This window comes from Onychomys torridus, chromosome 5, assembly GCF_903995425.1.
Source record: "Onychomys torridus chromosome 5, mOncTor1.1, whole genome shotgun sequence".
NCBI lineage: Eukaryota > Metazoa > Chordata > Mammalia > Rodentia > Cricetidae > Onychomys > Onychomys torridus.
Window position 1 is genome coordinate 33897136 of NC_050447.1, and position 13331 is coordinate 33910466.

Consider the following 13331-nt stretch of genomic DNA (forward strand, 5'->3'; position numbering starts at 1 on the left):
GTGTACAAATTCTTGTCCTTCCCCACCAGTGGTAAAATTTAGATAGCACTTACATTAGATTTTTATAATCTTAAGACAGAGTATGCGCAAATATTGTGTCATTTTATGTAAGGGATTTGAACATATGGTGGATTTTGGCAGTGCTGGAACCAATTGGCCGAAGTATACTGAACTGTAACTTGTTTTTTTTTCTTTCTCTTTTTTTTTTTTTGCCCTCGGAGCTGAGGACCGAACCCAGGGCCTTGTGTCTACTAGGCAAGTGCTCTACCACTGAGCTAAATCCCCAACCCCTGTAACTTGCTATTTATTTATTTATTCATTTTAATTTTTGTTTGTTTTTGTTTTTCGAGAGAGGGTTTCTCTATAGCTTTGGAGGCTGTCCTGGAACTCACTTTGTAGACCAGACTGGCCTCGAACTCACAGAGATCTACATGCCTCTGCCTCCTGAGTGCTGGCATTACAGGTGTGCGCCACCACCGCCCGGCATAACTTGTTTTTTATGAGTGCTGTAAACTTAGCCCATAGCGTATCAAGTTAATTCTGAAATGTCTGTCTCACTAACCTCTCCCTTTTCTGTGGGGAAAACACCTAAGATTAAAAAAAAAGAAAAAAAAAATTAGATTGAAAAGGGTTTAAAAGAACTGCTCGCTTCTGTGTATAAAGTTATTTTTTATTAAAGAATATCACATAATACTGTTCCTTGGCACCACTGTCGAAAGATGAGAGCAGTCATTACAACCATTATCAAAGTCCAGGGGTGGGGTGGGATCTCCCATAGCTCAGGCAGGGGAGCCACTGTTGCCCTTGTAGAGATGACCTCCATCAAAGAAAACAAGCTTCACTGGAGGCAGGCACTCCAGTAGGGAAGGTAAATTATACTGCTGATGAAGTAAGGTGCTTCCTCTCACAAGCTCCTTTTAGGCTTGAGCACAGAAGTAGAATGACGGAAAAACCACCTGAGCTGGAGGTTTTACATCATTTTATTTTTCAGACTGTAGGATCACTTACTATTTTTATTCTTTTAATAGAATCTTATTTTGCCCAGGTTAGCCTAGAACTTTCTATGTAGCCTAGGCTAGTCTTGCATTTTCAGTGCTCCTTTTGCTCCCAGATCCTTGAATGCTGGAAATCACAGGCATGAGCCAGCATTCTTGGCTTCACTTAGCACTTAGTTAAGTCTTTACTGTGCTGGGGTGGTTTTTCTTTCTACGTGTTCAGTTAAGCATCCTAAGATGATGGTAGTGCAGTCACCAAGCCCTCAAGGGCTTGTGGAAGAATCTCACGAGACCATCAGTCTGAATCCAGATCATGGGGGTTATCATAGCCAAACTCCTTCTGCACATCCAAAGGGTACTTGCTCCACATCAAGTGCCTGCTGTCTCTTTCCTCCTCACTGAAGCTGTTGTATTCATTAGAACCTATAAAGGAGATAAAGATTTTATTATCCATTATAAAATACATGCTCGACCCCCCCATATGTATCTCGTGTGTGGGTCTGTGTCTGTGTCTGTGTGTGTGTGTGTGTGTAAGTTGGTTCTCCTTCCACAGCGAAGGTTCTGGAGATATGTTAATATTCCCCCCCACCCCCCAAAGGGTTTCTCTTTGTAGCCCTGGTTGACCTGGAACTCACTTTGTAGACCAGACTGGCCTTGAACACAGACTCACCTGTCTGTCTCCCAAGTGCTGGAATTAAAGGCTTTTTCTTACTTTTTAATGTATTTGAGTGTTTTTCCTGAATGTATGTATGTGCATCCCATGTAGGCCTGGTGCCCACAAAGGTCAGAAGAGGGTTCCCTAGAATTAAATGGATTTAAGGATGGTTGTGAGCTGCCATGTCAGTACTGGGAACAGAACCCAGATCTTTTTAAAAGCAGCCGTGTTCTTAGCCACTGAGCATCTCTCCAACACTGCTAATACTTTCTTGCTTGATGGAAGTAAGGAAAAGAATGGGCTACACCTTTTACTAAATGCTAAAGTTGATCCAATATTGTCTCATTTTTAGAGAGAAACTGATGTTCAAAGAAGTGAAATAACTTCCCATACATAGGCAGTAACGACTAAGGATTAGAACCTAGGACTAAAAAGATATTATACCCTAGCAGTTCCCCTGCAAAGAGAAGGAAAGCCAGCCATTTGCAGCATATCCATCAATTAATTACATCTTCACCTCAATCTTGACTCCCTCCCCATTTGGGTTGCTACCTACCTCTAGAATCTTCATCTCCATCACTGCTTTGTTCATCTGGGTACTCATTGCGCCAATTATTTTCACTGTTTTCATCATCTTCATCATCATATGTGTCTTCTGGTTGCTGATCATCATTCACCTGAACATCTCAACATAAACACAAGTTTAAGTCCAAAACCTCTAAATTATGCTCCTTAGGGAAAGCTACTGGCATACCATCTTGGGGAGATTCAAATAAAGGTACAATGTAAAAATGGCAGTTCATGCCGGGCGGTGGTGGCTCATGCCTGTAATCCCAGCACTCGGGAGGCAGAGGCAGGTGGATCTCTGTGAGTTTGAGCCCAGCCTGCTCTACAAAGTGAGATCCAGGAACAACCAGAGCTGTTACACAAAGAAACCCTATCTTGAAAGCCAAAAACAAAACAAAAAAACCCCAAACATTATGAGTGGAGTTCACAGCCATGTGTGGTATTATATGCTTGTAATCCCAATATTGGGGAAGTGGAGGCAATTTAGACTGCCAAAATTCAAGGCTTGCCTGGACTACATAGTGATACTGTTTCAGAAAAATATGGGACTAGAAGATGGCTTAGTGGATAAAATAGTTGCTGTACAAGCTTAGGCACCAGAGTTTGGATATCCAGAACCCATGTAAAGCTGAGTGGGCTGGGTAGCCTGCCTGAGACCCCCTGCACATGGGAGGCAGAAATAGGAATCTCTGGGGCAAGCTGTCTTGTTAGTTTAGTTGGAATTGGAGAGCTCTGGCTTCAGTGAGATACCCTGCTTCAAGGAAGACACTTAATGTTAACTTTGGGCTTCCATGTGCTCCAATAAACAGGAACATGCATTTACACACACATGCCCCACAAACTTTTTTTTTTTTTTTTTTAAAGACTTATTAGTTTATACATACAGTGTTCTATCTGCATGTGTCCTTGCAGACCAGAAGAGGCACCAGATCTTATTACAGATGCTTGTGAGCCACCATGTGGTTGCTGGGATTTGAACTCAGGACCTCTGGAGGAGCAGTCTGTGCTCTTGGTTTTTTGTTTGTTTGTTTGTTTTGTTTTGTTTTTCGAGACAGGGTTTCTCTGTGTAGCTTTGCGCCTTTCCTGGAACTCATTTTGATAGCCCAGGCTGGCCTCGAACTCTCAGAGATCCGCCTGCCTCTGCCTCCTGAGTGCTGGGATTAAAGGTGTGCGCCACCAATGCCTGGCCAGTCTGTGCTCTTAACCACTGAGCCATTTCTCCAGCCCGCCCCACAAACTTTTTAAAGGAGGGGGGATGAAGGAAGCAAGGAATGGTGGCATAAGTCCCAGCATTTGTGTTTTGGAGACAGAAGAATCAAGTTGTCCCTTGACTTCACACATGGACCATGGCATATACACTAAATAAAATTAATTTTAAAATTTAAGAACAAAACCAAAAAAGAGTAGGGTATAGGAAGTCCAAATACCCTGGTACATGTCCTTCTCCTTTTAGACCCCTTACCAGCTCCCACTCCTGGTTGTAGGGCTGCACAGATAAGATGTTTTCAATCCATCCTGGAGGGGCCATCTCCATATAGTAAATGTCATATACATAGTCATCATTATGCTTTGGTTCCTTCTGATGTTCCACTTGTGGTCCATCTTCAGATACAGTCAGCCTCTCACGGATCAACTCTACTGAATTGCAGAGGATCACATCTGGATCACAGGTCTACAAAGAAGACAGATGATAGCAATAAGACTTAATGGTCTGCTGGGTGGTGATAGCGCACGCCTGTAATCCCAGCACTTGGGAGGCAGAGGCAGGCGGATCTCTGTGAGTTCGAGGCCAGCCTGGGCTACAGAGAGAGTTCCAGGGCAGGCTCCAAAGCTACACTGAGAAACCCTGTCTGGAAAAACAAAAACAAACAAACAAAAAACAAAACTTAATGTTCTAAGGACTGGGTAAATGAAGGCCTGTTATTGTTTTTCATGCTGTGTACAAGATACATTTTGTTTTGAGACAGGGTTTCACTATGTAGCCCTGACTGGCAGGGAACTTGCTATATAGACTAGACAGGCCTCTGCCTCCCAAATACTGGGACTGCAGGTCTCTTTCTACCTGCTTCTACAGGTCTTTTTGAATATTCTTTGCTATTATGGTCTTCCTTGGGGATCCATAGGCCCATATACATTTCCTACTAAAAGGCCTACAAAATCTGTCATCTGGCTCATCCTAATTGACCAATATCTTAAATTTAATAAATTAGACTCACCTATAATCTCTCTGTAAGAAGGAAGAGTTTGAAAACACAAAAGTCCCAGAAAAGAACTAGCCCAGGTTAAGATGTTCTCTAGCTGACCACAGAGCCTGGGTCATCGGGAAACTGCAGGGCAATGCTGCAGATGTTCATCACAGGAAGCTGCATAGCTCAAACCAGCTACCATACAAAAGTAGGAATGTTCCATGACCAAAGCACACATACAAACCCAGGGGAAATTTCCCTTGCTCTAAAGTCACAAAGGAATCAGTGGTACAAGCTTTTGTGTAGGCTTTTGCTCCTCAAAGATTTTTTTTAAGTATATGAGTGTTTTGCCTATATGTATGTATATGTACCACATGTATATGTGGTGCCTTCAGAGGTCAGAAGAGAGTGTTGGATTCCCTGGTACCGAGTTACCATGGTTGTGAGCTGCCATGTGGGTGTTGGGAATTGAACCAAGGTCCTCTGCAAGAGCAACAAGTGCTCTTAACCTCTAGCCCATCAAAGCTCTTTCTGAGGAGAGTTCTGGCTCCAACTAATAGATCCCCACCTGACCCACTAAATTATGTAGTCATTAAGTTTCTAAGACTAACAAAAGTGCCAAACAATTTTATATTCAGAGTAAATTAACCAGCTTCCTTCTAGTTACTTTCGGGTTGTGGATAAATTAAGTGATTTTTTTTTTTTTTTTTTTTTTTTGTGCTGAAATTTGAATTGAGGGTTTTATATAAGCTAGACAAAAGTGCTTTATCACTAATCTTTACCCCTAAATTTCTAGTTTACTTTTAGGTTGCTGTGTTGTTTTTCATTTACTCTTAAAACTTTCGTTACTGGTCTGAACTACATTAGCCCAGACTGGCCTCAAACTCTTGGAAATCTTGCTTCACTTTCCTAAATGCTGGGATTATAGGCATTGAGCCACTATACTTTGTAGGACAATTAATTTTTTTATTACAATTGTGTCCTAGTTAGCTTTAACTGTAAACTTCAGGTAGCTTAGAGTCACCAGAGAAGAGAATCTCAATTGAGGGATTGTGTAGACTGGCCAGTGGCCCTGTCTGTGAGTTGTTAATTATAGAAGGGTACAGACTATGCCGTACCATTTCCTGAACAGGGGGTTTGGGCTCCAAAAGCTAAACATAAGCCTGAGAGAGCAAGACACTAGGAAGCATTTTCCAGCATGGCATAGTGGTGCACAACCTTTAATCCCAGCACTCAAATGACAGAGGCAGACATCTCTGAGTTCAAGGCCAGCCTGGTCTATACACTGAGTTTTAGGACAGCCAGAGCTACATACTGAGACCCTGTTGGAGCTCACCTAGGTTTCCTAGTGGCTTTCTCCAGCAGGACTGCATAAGAGGATGATTGGACCACGGGCCTGAGTGCCAGGTGTTTGGAAGGGTCTACACTTGGCTGTACCTAGCAAGGGGGAGGAGGTCTTTTGCTCCTCCCCTTGGCATTGTTATAAAAAGCCCCTTTGACAAAAGCTTTGGATCCAATGGACAAGGATCTAGGTCTTTCCGAGGCTATTCTGTGTTTCTGTCTGTCTCTCTAGCTATATTTCTATCTAATATTTCCTGCTGCTCCTGCTCAAGAGTACCCTGGGGAAAAGTGGGGGTGGGATGGCCCCCCACAAGACCCTGCCTCCAAAAAACCCAAAACTACAAGGAAAGAAGCATTTTACATGGTTTCTGCTACTTCCTGTCTTTCCTAAAACCTTTACTACCCTGTTACTGTTGTTCAAAATGCATCACAGCAACAGGAAGGAAACCAGGACAGTGCTGCCATGTGCACAATCCTAGGGACTGAACTCAGGTCGTACCTTTACCTGCTGAGCAACCTCACCATTCCTTGGAAAATTATTTTTAATGTCTGCATATATGCCCTCATATTTTCAGTTCCATTACACAGAGCACGTTCTACTGCTGAACACGTATTTCCCATGTTGGTCTTAAAACTCCAAACCATTGTGCATGGCGCATATGCCTGTTTGTCTGTATGTACACCACTTGTACACTGTGCCCAGTACCAAAAGGTACTGGGTCCACTTGAACTGGAGTAACAGGCAGTTTTAAGGGGCCTATGTGGGTGCTTAGGAACCAAACCCAGGTCCTCGTGATGAAACAGCAAAAACTGCTGAGCCATCTCTATAGCCCCATGTATATCTATTTATTGAATTATTAGCCTCTATAAGCAGTATCACAATGAATATGTCCTGCATTTGAAAAATGGTGATAATCTTGGAGAGAACAAGCCCTTACCTAGTTTCACTGCCATTCCATTTAAAAAGTAGAGATGACCCTGAGAAACACCAACACTTAACACTATCTGAGGGCTGCATATCGATTCAACCAATGGAAAGAAAGGAACTTGCTCTGGTCCACTGACTATAGGTGCAACTTATCTTTCCTAGAAAAAATAAACACACATGCGGCTACCTGCAATACTAGATTGTTTTGTTTTCCTAGCATAACACAAGGCTTAGTCACCTATAACCTATGGAATGCAGAAGACCTACAGCTTTACCATGCTTTCCTTTCTTCACAGCTGCTTTACTTCTAATCAGTGGTTCTCAACTTGTGCATTTTGATATTCTTGGGGATGGCCTATCGGATACCCTGCACATCAGATACTTACATTACTTACATTACGATTCATAACAGTAACAAAATTACACTTACAAAGTAGCAACAATTTTTTTTCTTTTTCTTTTTTTTGGAGCTGAGGATCCAACCCCTAGCAAGCGCTCTACCACTGAGCTAAATCCCCAACCCCTCTTCTTTTTTTCCAGAGACAGGTTTCACTGTGTAACCCTGGCTATCCTGGAACTAGCTCTGTAGACCAAGCATGTCTTTACCACCTGAGTGCTGGGATTAAAGGCATGTGCCACTACTACCTGGTGCAACAAAATAACTTTATGGTTGGGGGTCACCACAACGTGAAGAGCTTTTAAAGGGTCACAGCATTCGGAAGGTTGAGAACCACTGCTCTAATGTGGTAACATCTTCACAAATTAAGGTTATCTACTTTTCCAAGTACTATGCTTGCATTTCATGGGTCACCCTAAGAAATTCCAGTTTTTTAAGTTTATGTGACCAATTTAATTTTTTATTAAGCACACAATCAGCTAGTGGCTACTAGCCTTCCAGGCACACCAGTATCAATAGTTAACATTTAATGAGTATTTATCATCTATTCACCAGGAAGCACTGTTCTAAGCCTCCCTGTATATTAAGTTATTCAACTCTCCAGAAAGGAGGCATGTGGTCAGACATTAATGAAAAATACACAAAGCCAGGTGTAGCAGTGTACGCCTTTATCCCATTATGTGAGAGGCAGAGGCAGGCAGCTCTCTGTGAGAGCTTGGTCTTCATAGTGAGACCCTATCTCAGAAAGAAACATATAGACACAAAAGCCCAGGTAACACAGCTAGAAACCTCTCAATCATCATGCTTCTGTAAGCCATCCCAAGTAAATCATGGGAACACAGACACACACAAACAAAGACCACAGTGATAACAGTAGAATAATCAGGGCTCATTGAGAAGAGGGGTTCAGAAGGAGTGAGTGGAACAAAAAAGGGTAGAGGGAATGAATGTGATCAAAAAAGACAGTATAGAAATGTCCTAATGAAATCTACTATTTTGAAAGAGTAAAAACAAAATGGTGATAAAAGTATCTAATTCATAGTATTTGTGAAGATAAAACAAATTAAAGCCCAAACCAAACCTTAGCAAAGCATGTAGCACAACAGCTTAGGAAATCAACAGTATCTTTTTTAATGCCACAGTTGTGTGCTTTTGTTGAATTATTTATCTAGGTTGAATCCTGGAAGTATGATTAGGAAAACATAAACTTTTCTGTTGCCATAGTATTCTGCTACAATACAGATCCATAGCAATTGAGGCTGACCATGAACCAAAATCTCTGAAGTTGTGAGCTAAAAAGCAAAACAAAACAAAAACAAGAAAACCAAAACATTCCTTCCTTCCTTTACTTCATTTGTCAGAGCAACAAAAGTCTAACATAATCTCTAAATAATAATGTATATATTTTAAATAGGCCCAAATCTACTTTTCAAAAGGCCTACAACAATTGTATTTGGAGACAGGGTCTCACTGTGTAGCCCTGGCTGGCCTTGAACACCAAGAGGTATTAATGCTTCTACCTCCTGAGTGTGTTAGTATTAAAGGCCTGGACAACCACACCCAATCTTTTTTTTTTTTTTTGGTGAGACAAGACAAGGTCTCACTGCGTAGTCTTGGCTGGCCTGGAAACCTCCCCCTCTGACTAAGAGACAAAGGGGAATGGGGGGAAAGGAGAGGGAAAGAACCAATCGTGAGAGGTGTGGTGGTACACACCTGTAATCCCAGCGCTGGGGGCGGCTGAAGCAGGAGGACTGCGGCGTGTCAGAGGCCTGCTTGGGCTACATAGCCAGTACCACACAGCAAAACCCTAACTCCACCAAACAAAACACCGAACAGGTAACCTAAAGCTATCTTTTAGAGTGGACCATCCATCCTTAAGCTTAGCGTGTATGCTGTCTCTGCCGTCGGGAGCAGAGCAGAGACGTCCAGCACTCACTTGGCAGCAGTCTGTGGCAGCCGCCTCTGGGTCTCCCTCCTCGTGGACCAGGTCCAGCAGCTGGAAGCCTGCATCCCCGACGGCTTCTGACACACACTGGGGCTCCAAACTACCGGAGATCCCAGAAGATCGGTGGCTGGAGACTACCTTGTAGCGGCCCTCTTTACGGACCTCGCGAACCGAGGCACGAAGATCGCGGCGAATACGCAGCTGGCTGCTCCGGGACGGGCGCAGGGCGGCCCGCACAAGCTGCTGGATTGGCTCTTCCTGGTGGGTGTGGGGGGAGAGACAGGAAAAGGATGACCTCAACAACTGTTTGTACATGGGCAGCGCTCAAAGATCCTTTCCACCCACAGTCCATGCCCATCTCAGACCTGGGAGCGCACGGTAGCAACCAATTGGAAAACGTTGCTCTCAGCCGCTGTCTCCGGACCCTCCCGCGTCTCCTGAGCAGACGACGCGACCTCGCCGCTCCGGAGGCGTTTACAGGCCAGCACGAGAGCCTCGGCAGGCTCCGCGCTACGCTTCCGCTTCACGCGCAACACCGCGGTCCTGCCGGCCTCCATAGCGACTCTCGTGGAGCACTGTGGGAAGGCGCGGGGTGCGACGGGAGACCTCTCCAGTCCCGCAGAGGGCCGCGCCGCGTGGACGTCACGCCTACGTACGGAGGCCCCGCCCCCGTGCGGTGGGCGAGGCAACATGGCCGCAGCCCGGGCGGCGAATGGAGTACTTCTCACGGCGGGTGAGCTGTTGGCGGTGCTGAGGAGGTAGGGCCGTGGCTGGTCCTGGGTGCAGCCAACCTTCGGACCTCATTTCTAGGGCTCTGGCGGAGGGCCCTGGCGTGGGTATATTCGGGTTTCCGGTATACTTCTGGACTTCTCCAGAGTCCACGTGGACTTGTTCAGGTACCCTGGCGGGACAGGTCTGCCCAGCCTAGCGGTCCGCTTGGGTGACTGTCCTTTCTCGAAATGTGGCTGAGCACAGAGCAGGGTGCGGGGCACAAGACTGGTGGTGCCGGGAGCCTCGCTGCTGCCACGCAAACCCGGACCTCAGTTGTACGCAGCCCCTGCCTTCGGTCCCCGAACCGTTCAGCCGTTCCTCTTATTCCGCATGGCTGAGACAGGGTTTCTCTGTGTAGCTTTGGAGCCTGTCCTGGAACTCACTCTGTAGACCAGGCTGGCCTCGAACTCACAGAGATCCGCCTGCCTCTGCCTCCCGAGTGCCGGGGTTAGAGGAGCGCGCCACCACCGCCCGGCCCCGGATGGCTTTTTTAGTCCGTGTTCTTAGTAGTTGGAAACTATTCACGAGTTTACAACACTTGCCCGCAGTAGTGCAGTAAATGTGTGTACTCTCCGTAGACATGCTTTTAATTAAAACTCTGGAGTGGACCTCAGTGCGTCGTTTCTTAGATTAAACCCTAGTGACACCACAGATAAGTGTGTTTAATATACTGAGTGAGGAATGTCCACTTCACTTGGGCGCTCTTGCTCTCTTCTGTTAGCTCATTGCTTGCCTCACTTTGCCTTCTCACTTGCCTCACCTGAGGGTTGGACCTGGGTTGTGAGGCACTTCTGATCCTGTTGGAATTTCTGAAGAGAGCCAAAATTTCCAGACAGTATTATATATTTACTATGGGATTTAAAAAAAAAAAAAAAAAAGACAAGGTCTCACTGTGTAGTTCTGACATGCGTGGAACTCATAGAGATCCTCCTGCCTCTACCTTTCTTTTCTTTTCTTTTGAGACAGGGTTTCTCTGTGTAGTTTGGAGCCTGCCCTGGAACTTGCTCTGTAGACTAGGCTAGCCTCGAGAACTCAGAGATCTGCCTGCCTCTGCCTCCTGTGTGCTGGGATTAAAGACGTGCACCACCCCCCCCACCACCCCCACCACCCCACCCCCACCCCCACCACCCGGCTTTGCTTATACTTTTCTAATGCTGAAATTAAAGACATGTGCCATCACGTATTTTGTTCTGGTTTTTGTGACAAGATCTCACAGCGTAGCCCAAGCTGGCATCAAACTTCAGATACTTCTATCTACCTCAGCTTCCTAAGTGCTGAGATTGTAGACATGTGCTACCACACCTGACTTTTATCATAGTTCTTGATAGTATATGCTGTATATAAAATGAGATCACCCTTGCTGGAAATATTAAAATACTGATTAATATATTTTTTGAGATGGGCTATCGCTAGTACTTGCTGGCCTAGAACTTCCTATGTAGACCCTGCTGGCCTTGACCTTAACAGAGATCCTCCTGCCTCTCCTCCCCAGAGCTGAGATTGAAGACTTGTGTCATCATGAATAAAATTTTTAAGTGTCTTTGATATTTTTGTCTGTTTCTTGATTTTTCCCCCTTTTTTGTTTTCTTGTCCCTTGCCGTCACTATAGGCATTATAATTGATTGGGTTTCTGATATCCAGATCTGTTCCTAAGAAGTGAATTGAGGAGCCAGTTGGCACCATGAAGGTCTTCTGTGGCCGTGCCAATCCAACCACGGGATCCCTGGAATGGCTGGAGGAGGATGAACACTATGATTACCACCAGGAAATTGCCAGGTAACAAGGGATGCTCTCAGTTGGCTGCAGGTAGATAGGGCTCAGTGATGTTGATTTTGGACGTTGTTTTCTGAGCTGTTGAGATGTTAAATAGGAGGAGAAAGCACTTGCTGAAAGCTGTGTGGGAAGTGGGTTGGAGAGAAAGGGGGGGTGGGTGGTTACTGTAATCCTAACGTAGAAAGAAGCAGTGGAGGTGAGAGGAAAACCAGTTAGGAGGGGCTTGAGTTTAGTAACGCACTGTGTGCAGTAAGGGCAGAACAGGTCAGGAAGGACCAGCTGTCTTCTGGCTAGAGTGACTAGGGGGACGGAGATGTTATTCTCTGAGAGGAGGGGTCATTGGAAGAATGGCAGTGTTCTAGAGGGAAAGGTGTGGGACGTGAGGTGTTAAGGTTTGGACATTCAGATGATGATGCCGGTAGGTGGAAGCACGGGTCTTGAGACAGAATTTGTAGAACTTGGGGAAGTTGAAATTGAGAGAGGTTGCAGGATCTCAACAAAGGAGGGTAGGGAATGTCAAACCAGGGTTAGCTGAGGAGGCAGAGACAAAGCCAGAAGGAAAGTTAGGATGGAAAGAAAAGGGAAAGTTAGGAAAGAGGGAGTAATGTTAGGGTCAGGCTAAGAAGTCCTGAGAGCTGATGACCATTAGCAACAGCAGTGAGCTGAGTTATGGCAGTGGAGTGGTGAGAAGTGAGTGGCTGATAAAGCCAGGAATCTAGTGAGTGGACATATCTTTTAAAAAGTGGGTAAGGAGCTGGAGAGATGGCTCAGCAGTTAAGAGGGTAGACATAGACAGTTCAACCTCTTGTAACTAGCTCTGGAAGATCTGATTCCCCCTTTTGGACTCTGGGTATTTGCACTCACAGGTGCCTGTATCCTCACACAGATAGACTCATATAATTAAAATAACTAGCTTTTAAATTTTATTTACTTATTTTTTAAAGATTTACTTAAGTATTTTAAGTGTATGAGTGCTCTATTTGCATGTATTCCTGCTTGACAGAAGAGGGCACCAGACAGAAGAGGATAGTGGATCCCATTATAGGTGGTTGTGAGCCACCATGTATGTGGTTGCTGGGAATTGAATTGAGTCCTCCTAACCACTGAGCCATGTCTCCAGCCCCAAGATTTTATTTATTTTGAAGACAGGATCTTACTAAGTACCACACCAAGTGCCACACCATCTGGCATTTTATGTGTATGCCTGAATGTATGTCTGTGCACCACATGTGTATAGTGACCACAGAAGTCAGAAGAAGGTGTCAGATCCCCTGGTACTGGAGTTAGACAGTTGTGAGCCGTATGTAGGTGCTGGGAATCAAACCCTGGTCCTCTGGAAGAACAGCCAGTTCTCTTAACCATTGAGCTATTTCTCTAGCTCCTAAAATAAATTAAAAAAAAAAAAGTGGGTAGGGAGGCTGTAGTCATAGCTCAGTTGGTGAAGTGGTTGTAGGACCTTAGTTTAGTTTCTAGGCCTTTTTTTTTTTTTTTTTTATAGCTGGAATCTCACTATATAGCCCTGGCTGTTAGAGAATTCACTATGTAAACCATGTTGGCCTTGAACTCATAGTGACCCACTTGCTCTGCCCCCCAAGTACCAGGATTAAAAGCTTGTCTATCCTAATTGGTGAACTTGGCCAGTGAGAGACATGGACTCAAAGGAGCTGCACAGTGTAAATCAAGATGACAGAGATTTTCCTACAGTTTCTACATGCTTGTATAAACTTGTGCTTGTGCACACATATATACACGGATGTGCACACAATATATAAA

At 44.8% G+C, this 13331-nt stretch overlaps 2 protein-coding genes across 6 annotated transcripts in view; one reads left to right on the top strand and one right to left on the bottom strand.

The window, feature by feature from the left end:
• Positions 1-13331, top strand: part of Prmt7 (protein arginine methyltransferase 7) — an 87268-nt gene that overhangs the window by 32752 nt on the left and 41185 nt on the right. For 2 of the 5 annotated variants that reach the window (XM_036188750.1, XM_036188752.1), the window contains exon 2: positions 11395-11561. In XM_036188750.1, coding sequence (XP_036044643.1) covers positions 11467-11561 — 95 coding nt within the window. In that variant the 5' untranslated portion in view covers positions 11395-11466. Of the gene's footprint in view, positions 1-9601; positions 9773-11394; positions 11562-13331 lie in introns of those variants that run through there. The other 3 variants (XM_036188749.1, XM_036188753.1, XM_036188751.1) reach the window with 3 other exon arrangements.
• Slc7a6os (solute carrier family 7 member 6 opposite strand) lies at positions 653-9603 on the bottom strand. Its single transcript, XM_036188759.1, has 5 exons — positions 9380-9603; positions 9006-9272; positions 3680-3889; positions 2207-2327; positions 653-1418 (listed from the first exon to the last, which is right to left on the bottom strand). Exons 1-5 carry the CDS (start codon positions 9569-9571, stop codon positions 1291-1293), a joined length of 918 nt encoding a protein of 305 aa, XP_036044652.1. The 5' UTR covers positions 9572-9603; the 3' UTR covers positions 653-1290.

Excerpts from the sequence above, each read along its gene's own strand:
- Slc7a6os (XM_036188759.1), bottom strand. The coding sequence starts at position 9,571 with ATGGAGGCCGGCAGGACCGCGGTGTTGCGCGTGAAGCGGAAGCGTAGC. Across the intron at positions 9,273-9,379 it reads TTGCTACCGTGCGCTCCCAG|GAAGAGCCAATCCAGCAGCT; the intron begins GTCTGAGATGGG and ends CACACCCACCAG. Across the intron at positions 1,419-2,206 it reads TGGAGATGAAGATTCTAGAG|GTTCTAATGAATACAACAGC; the intron begins GTAGGTAGCAAC and ends TCTCCTTTATAG.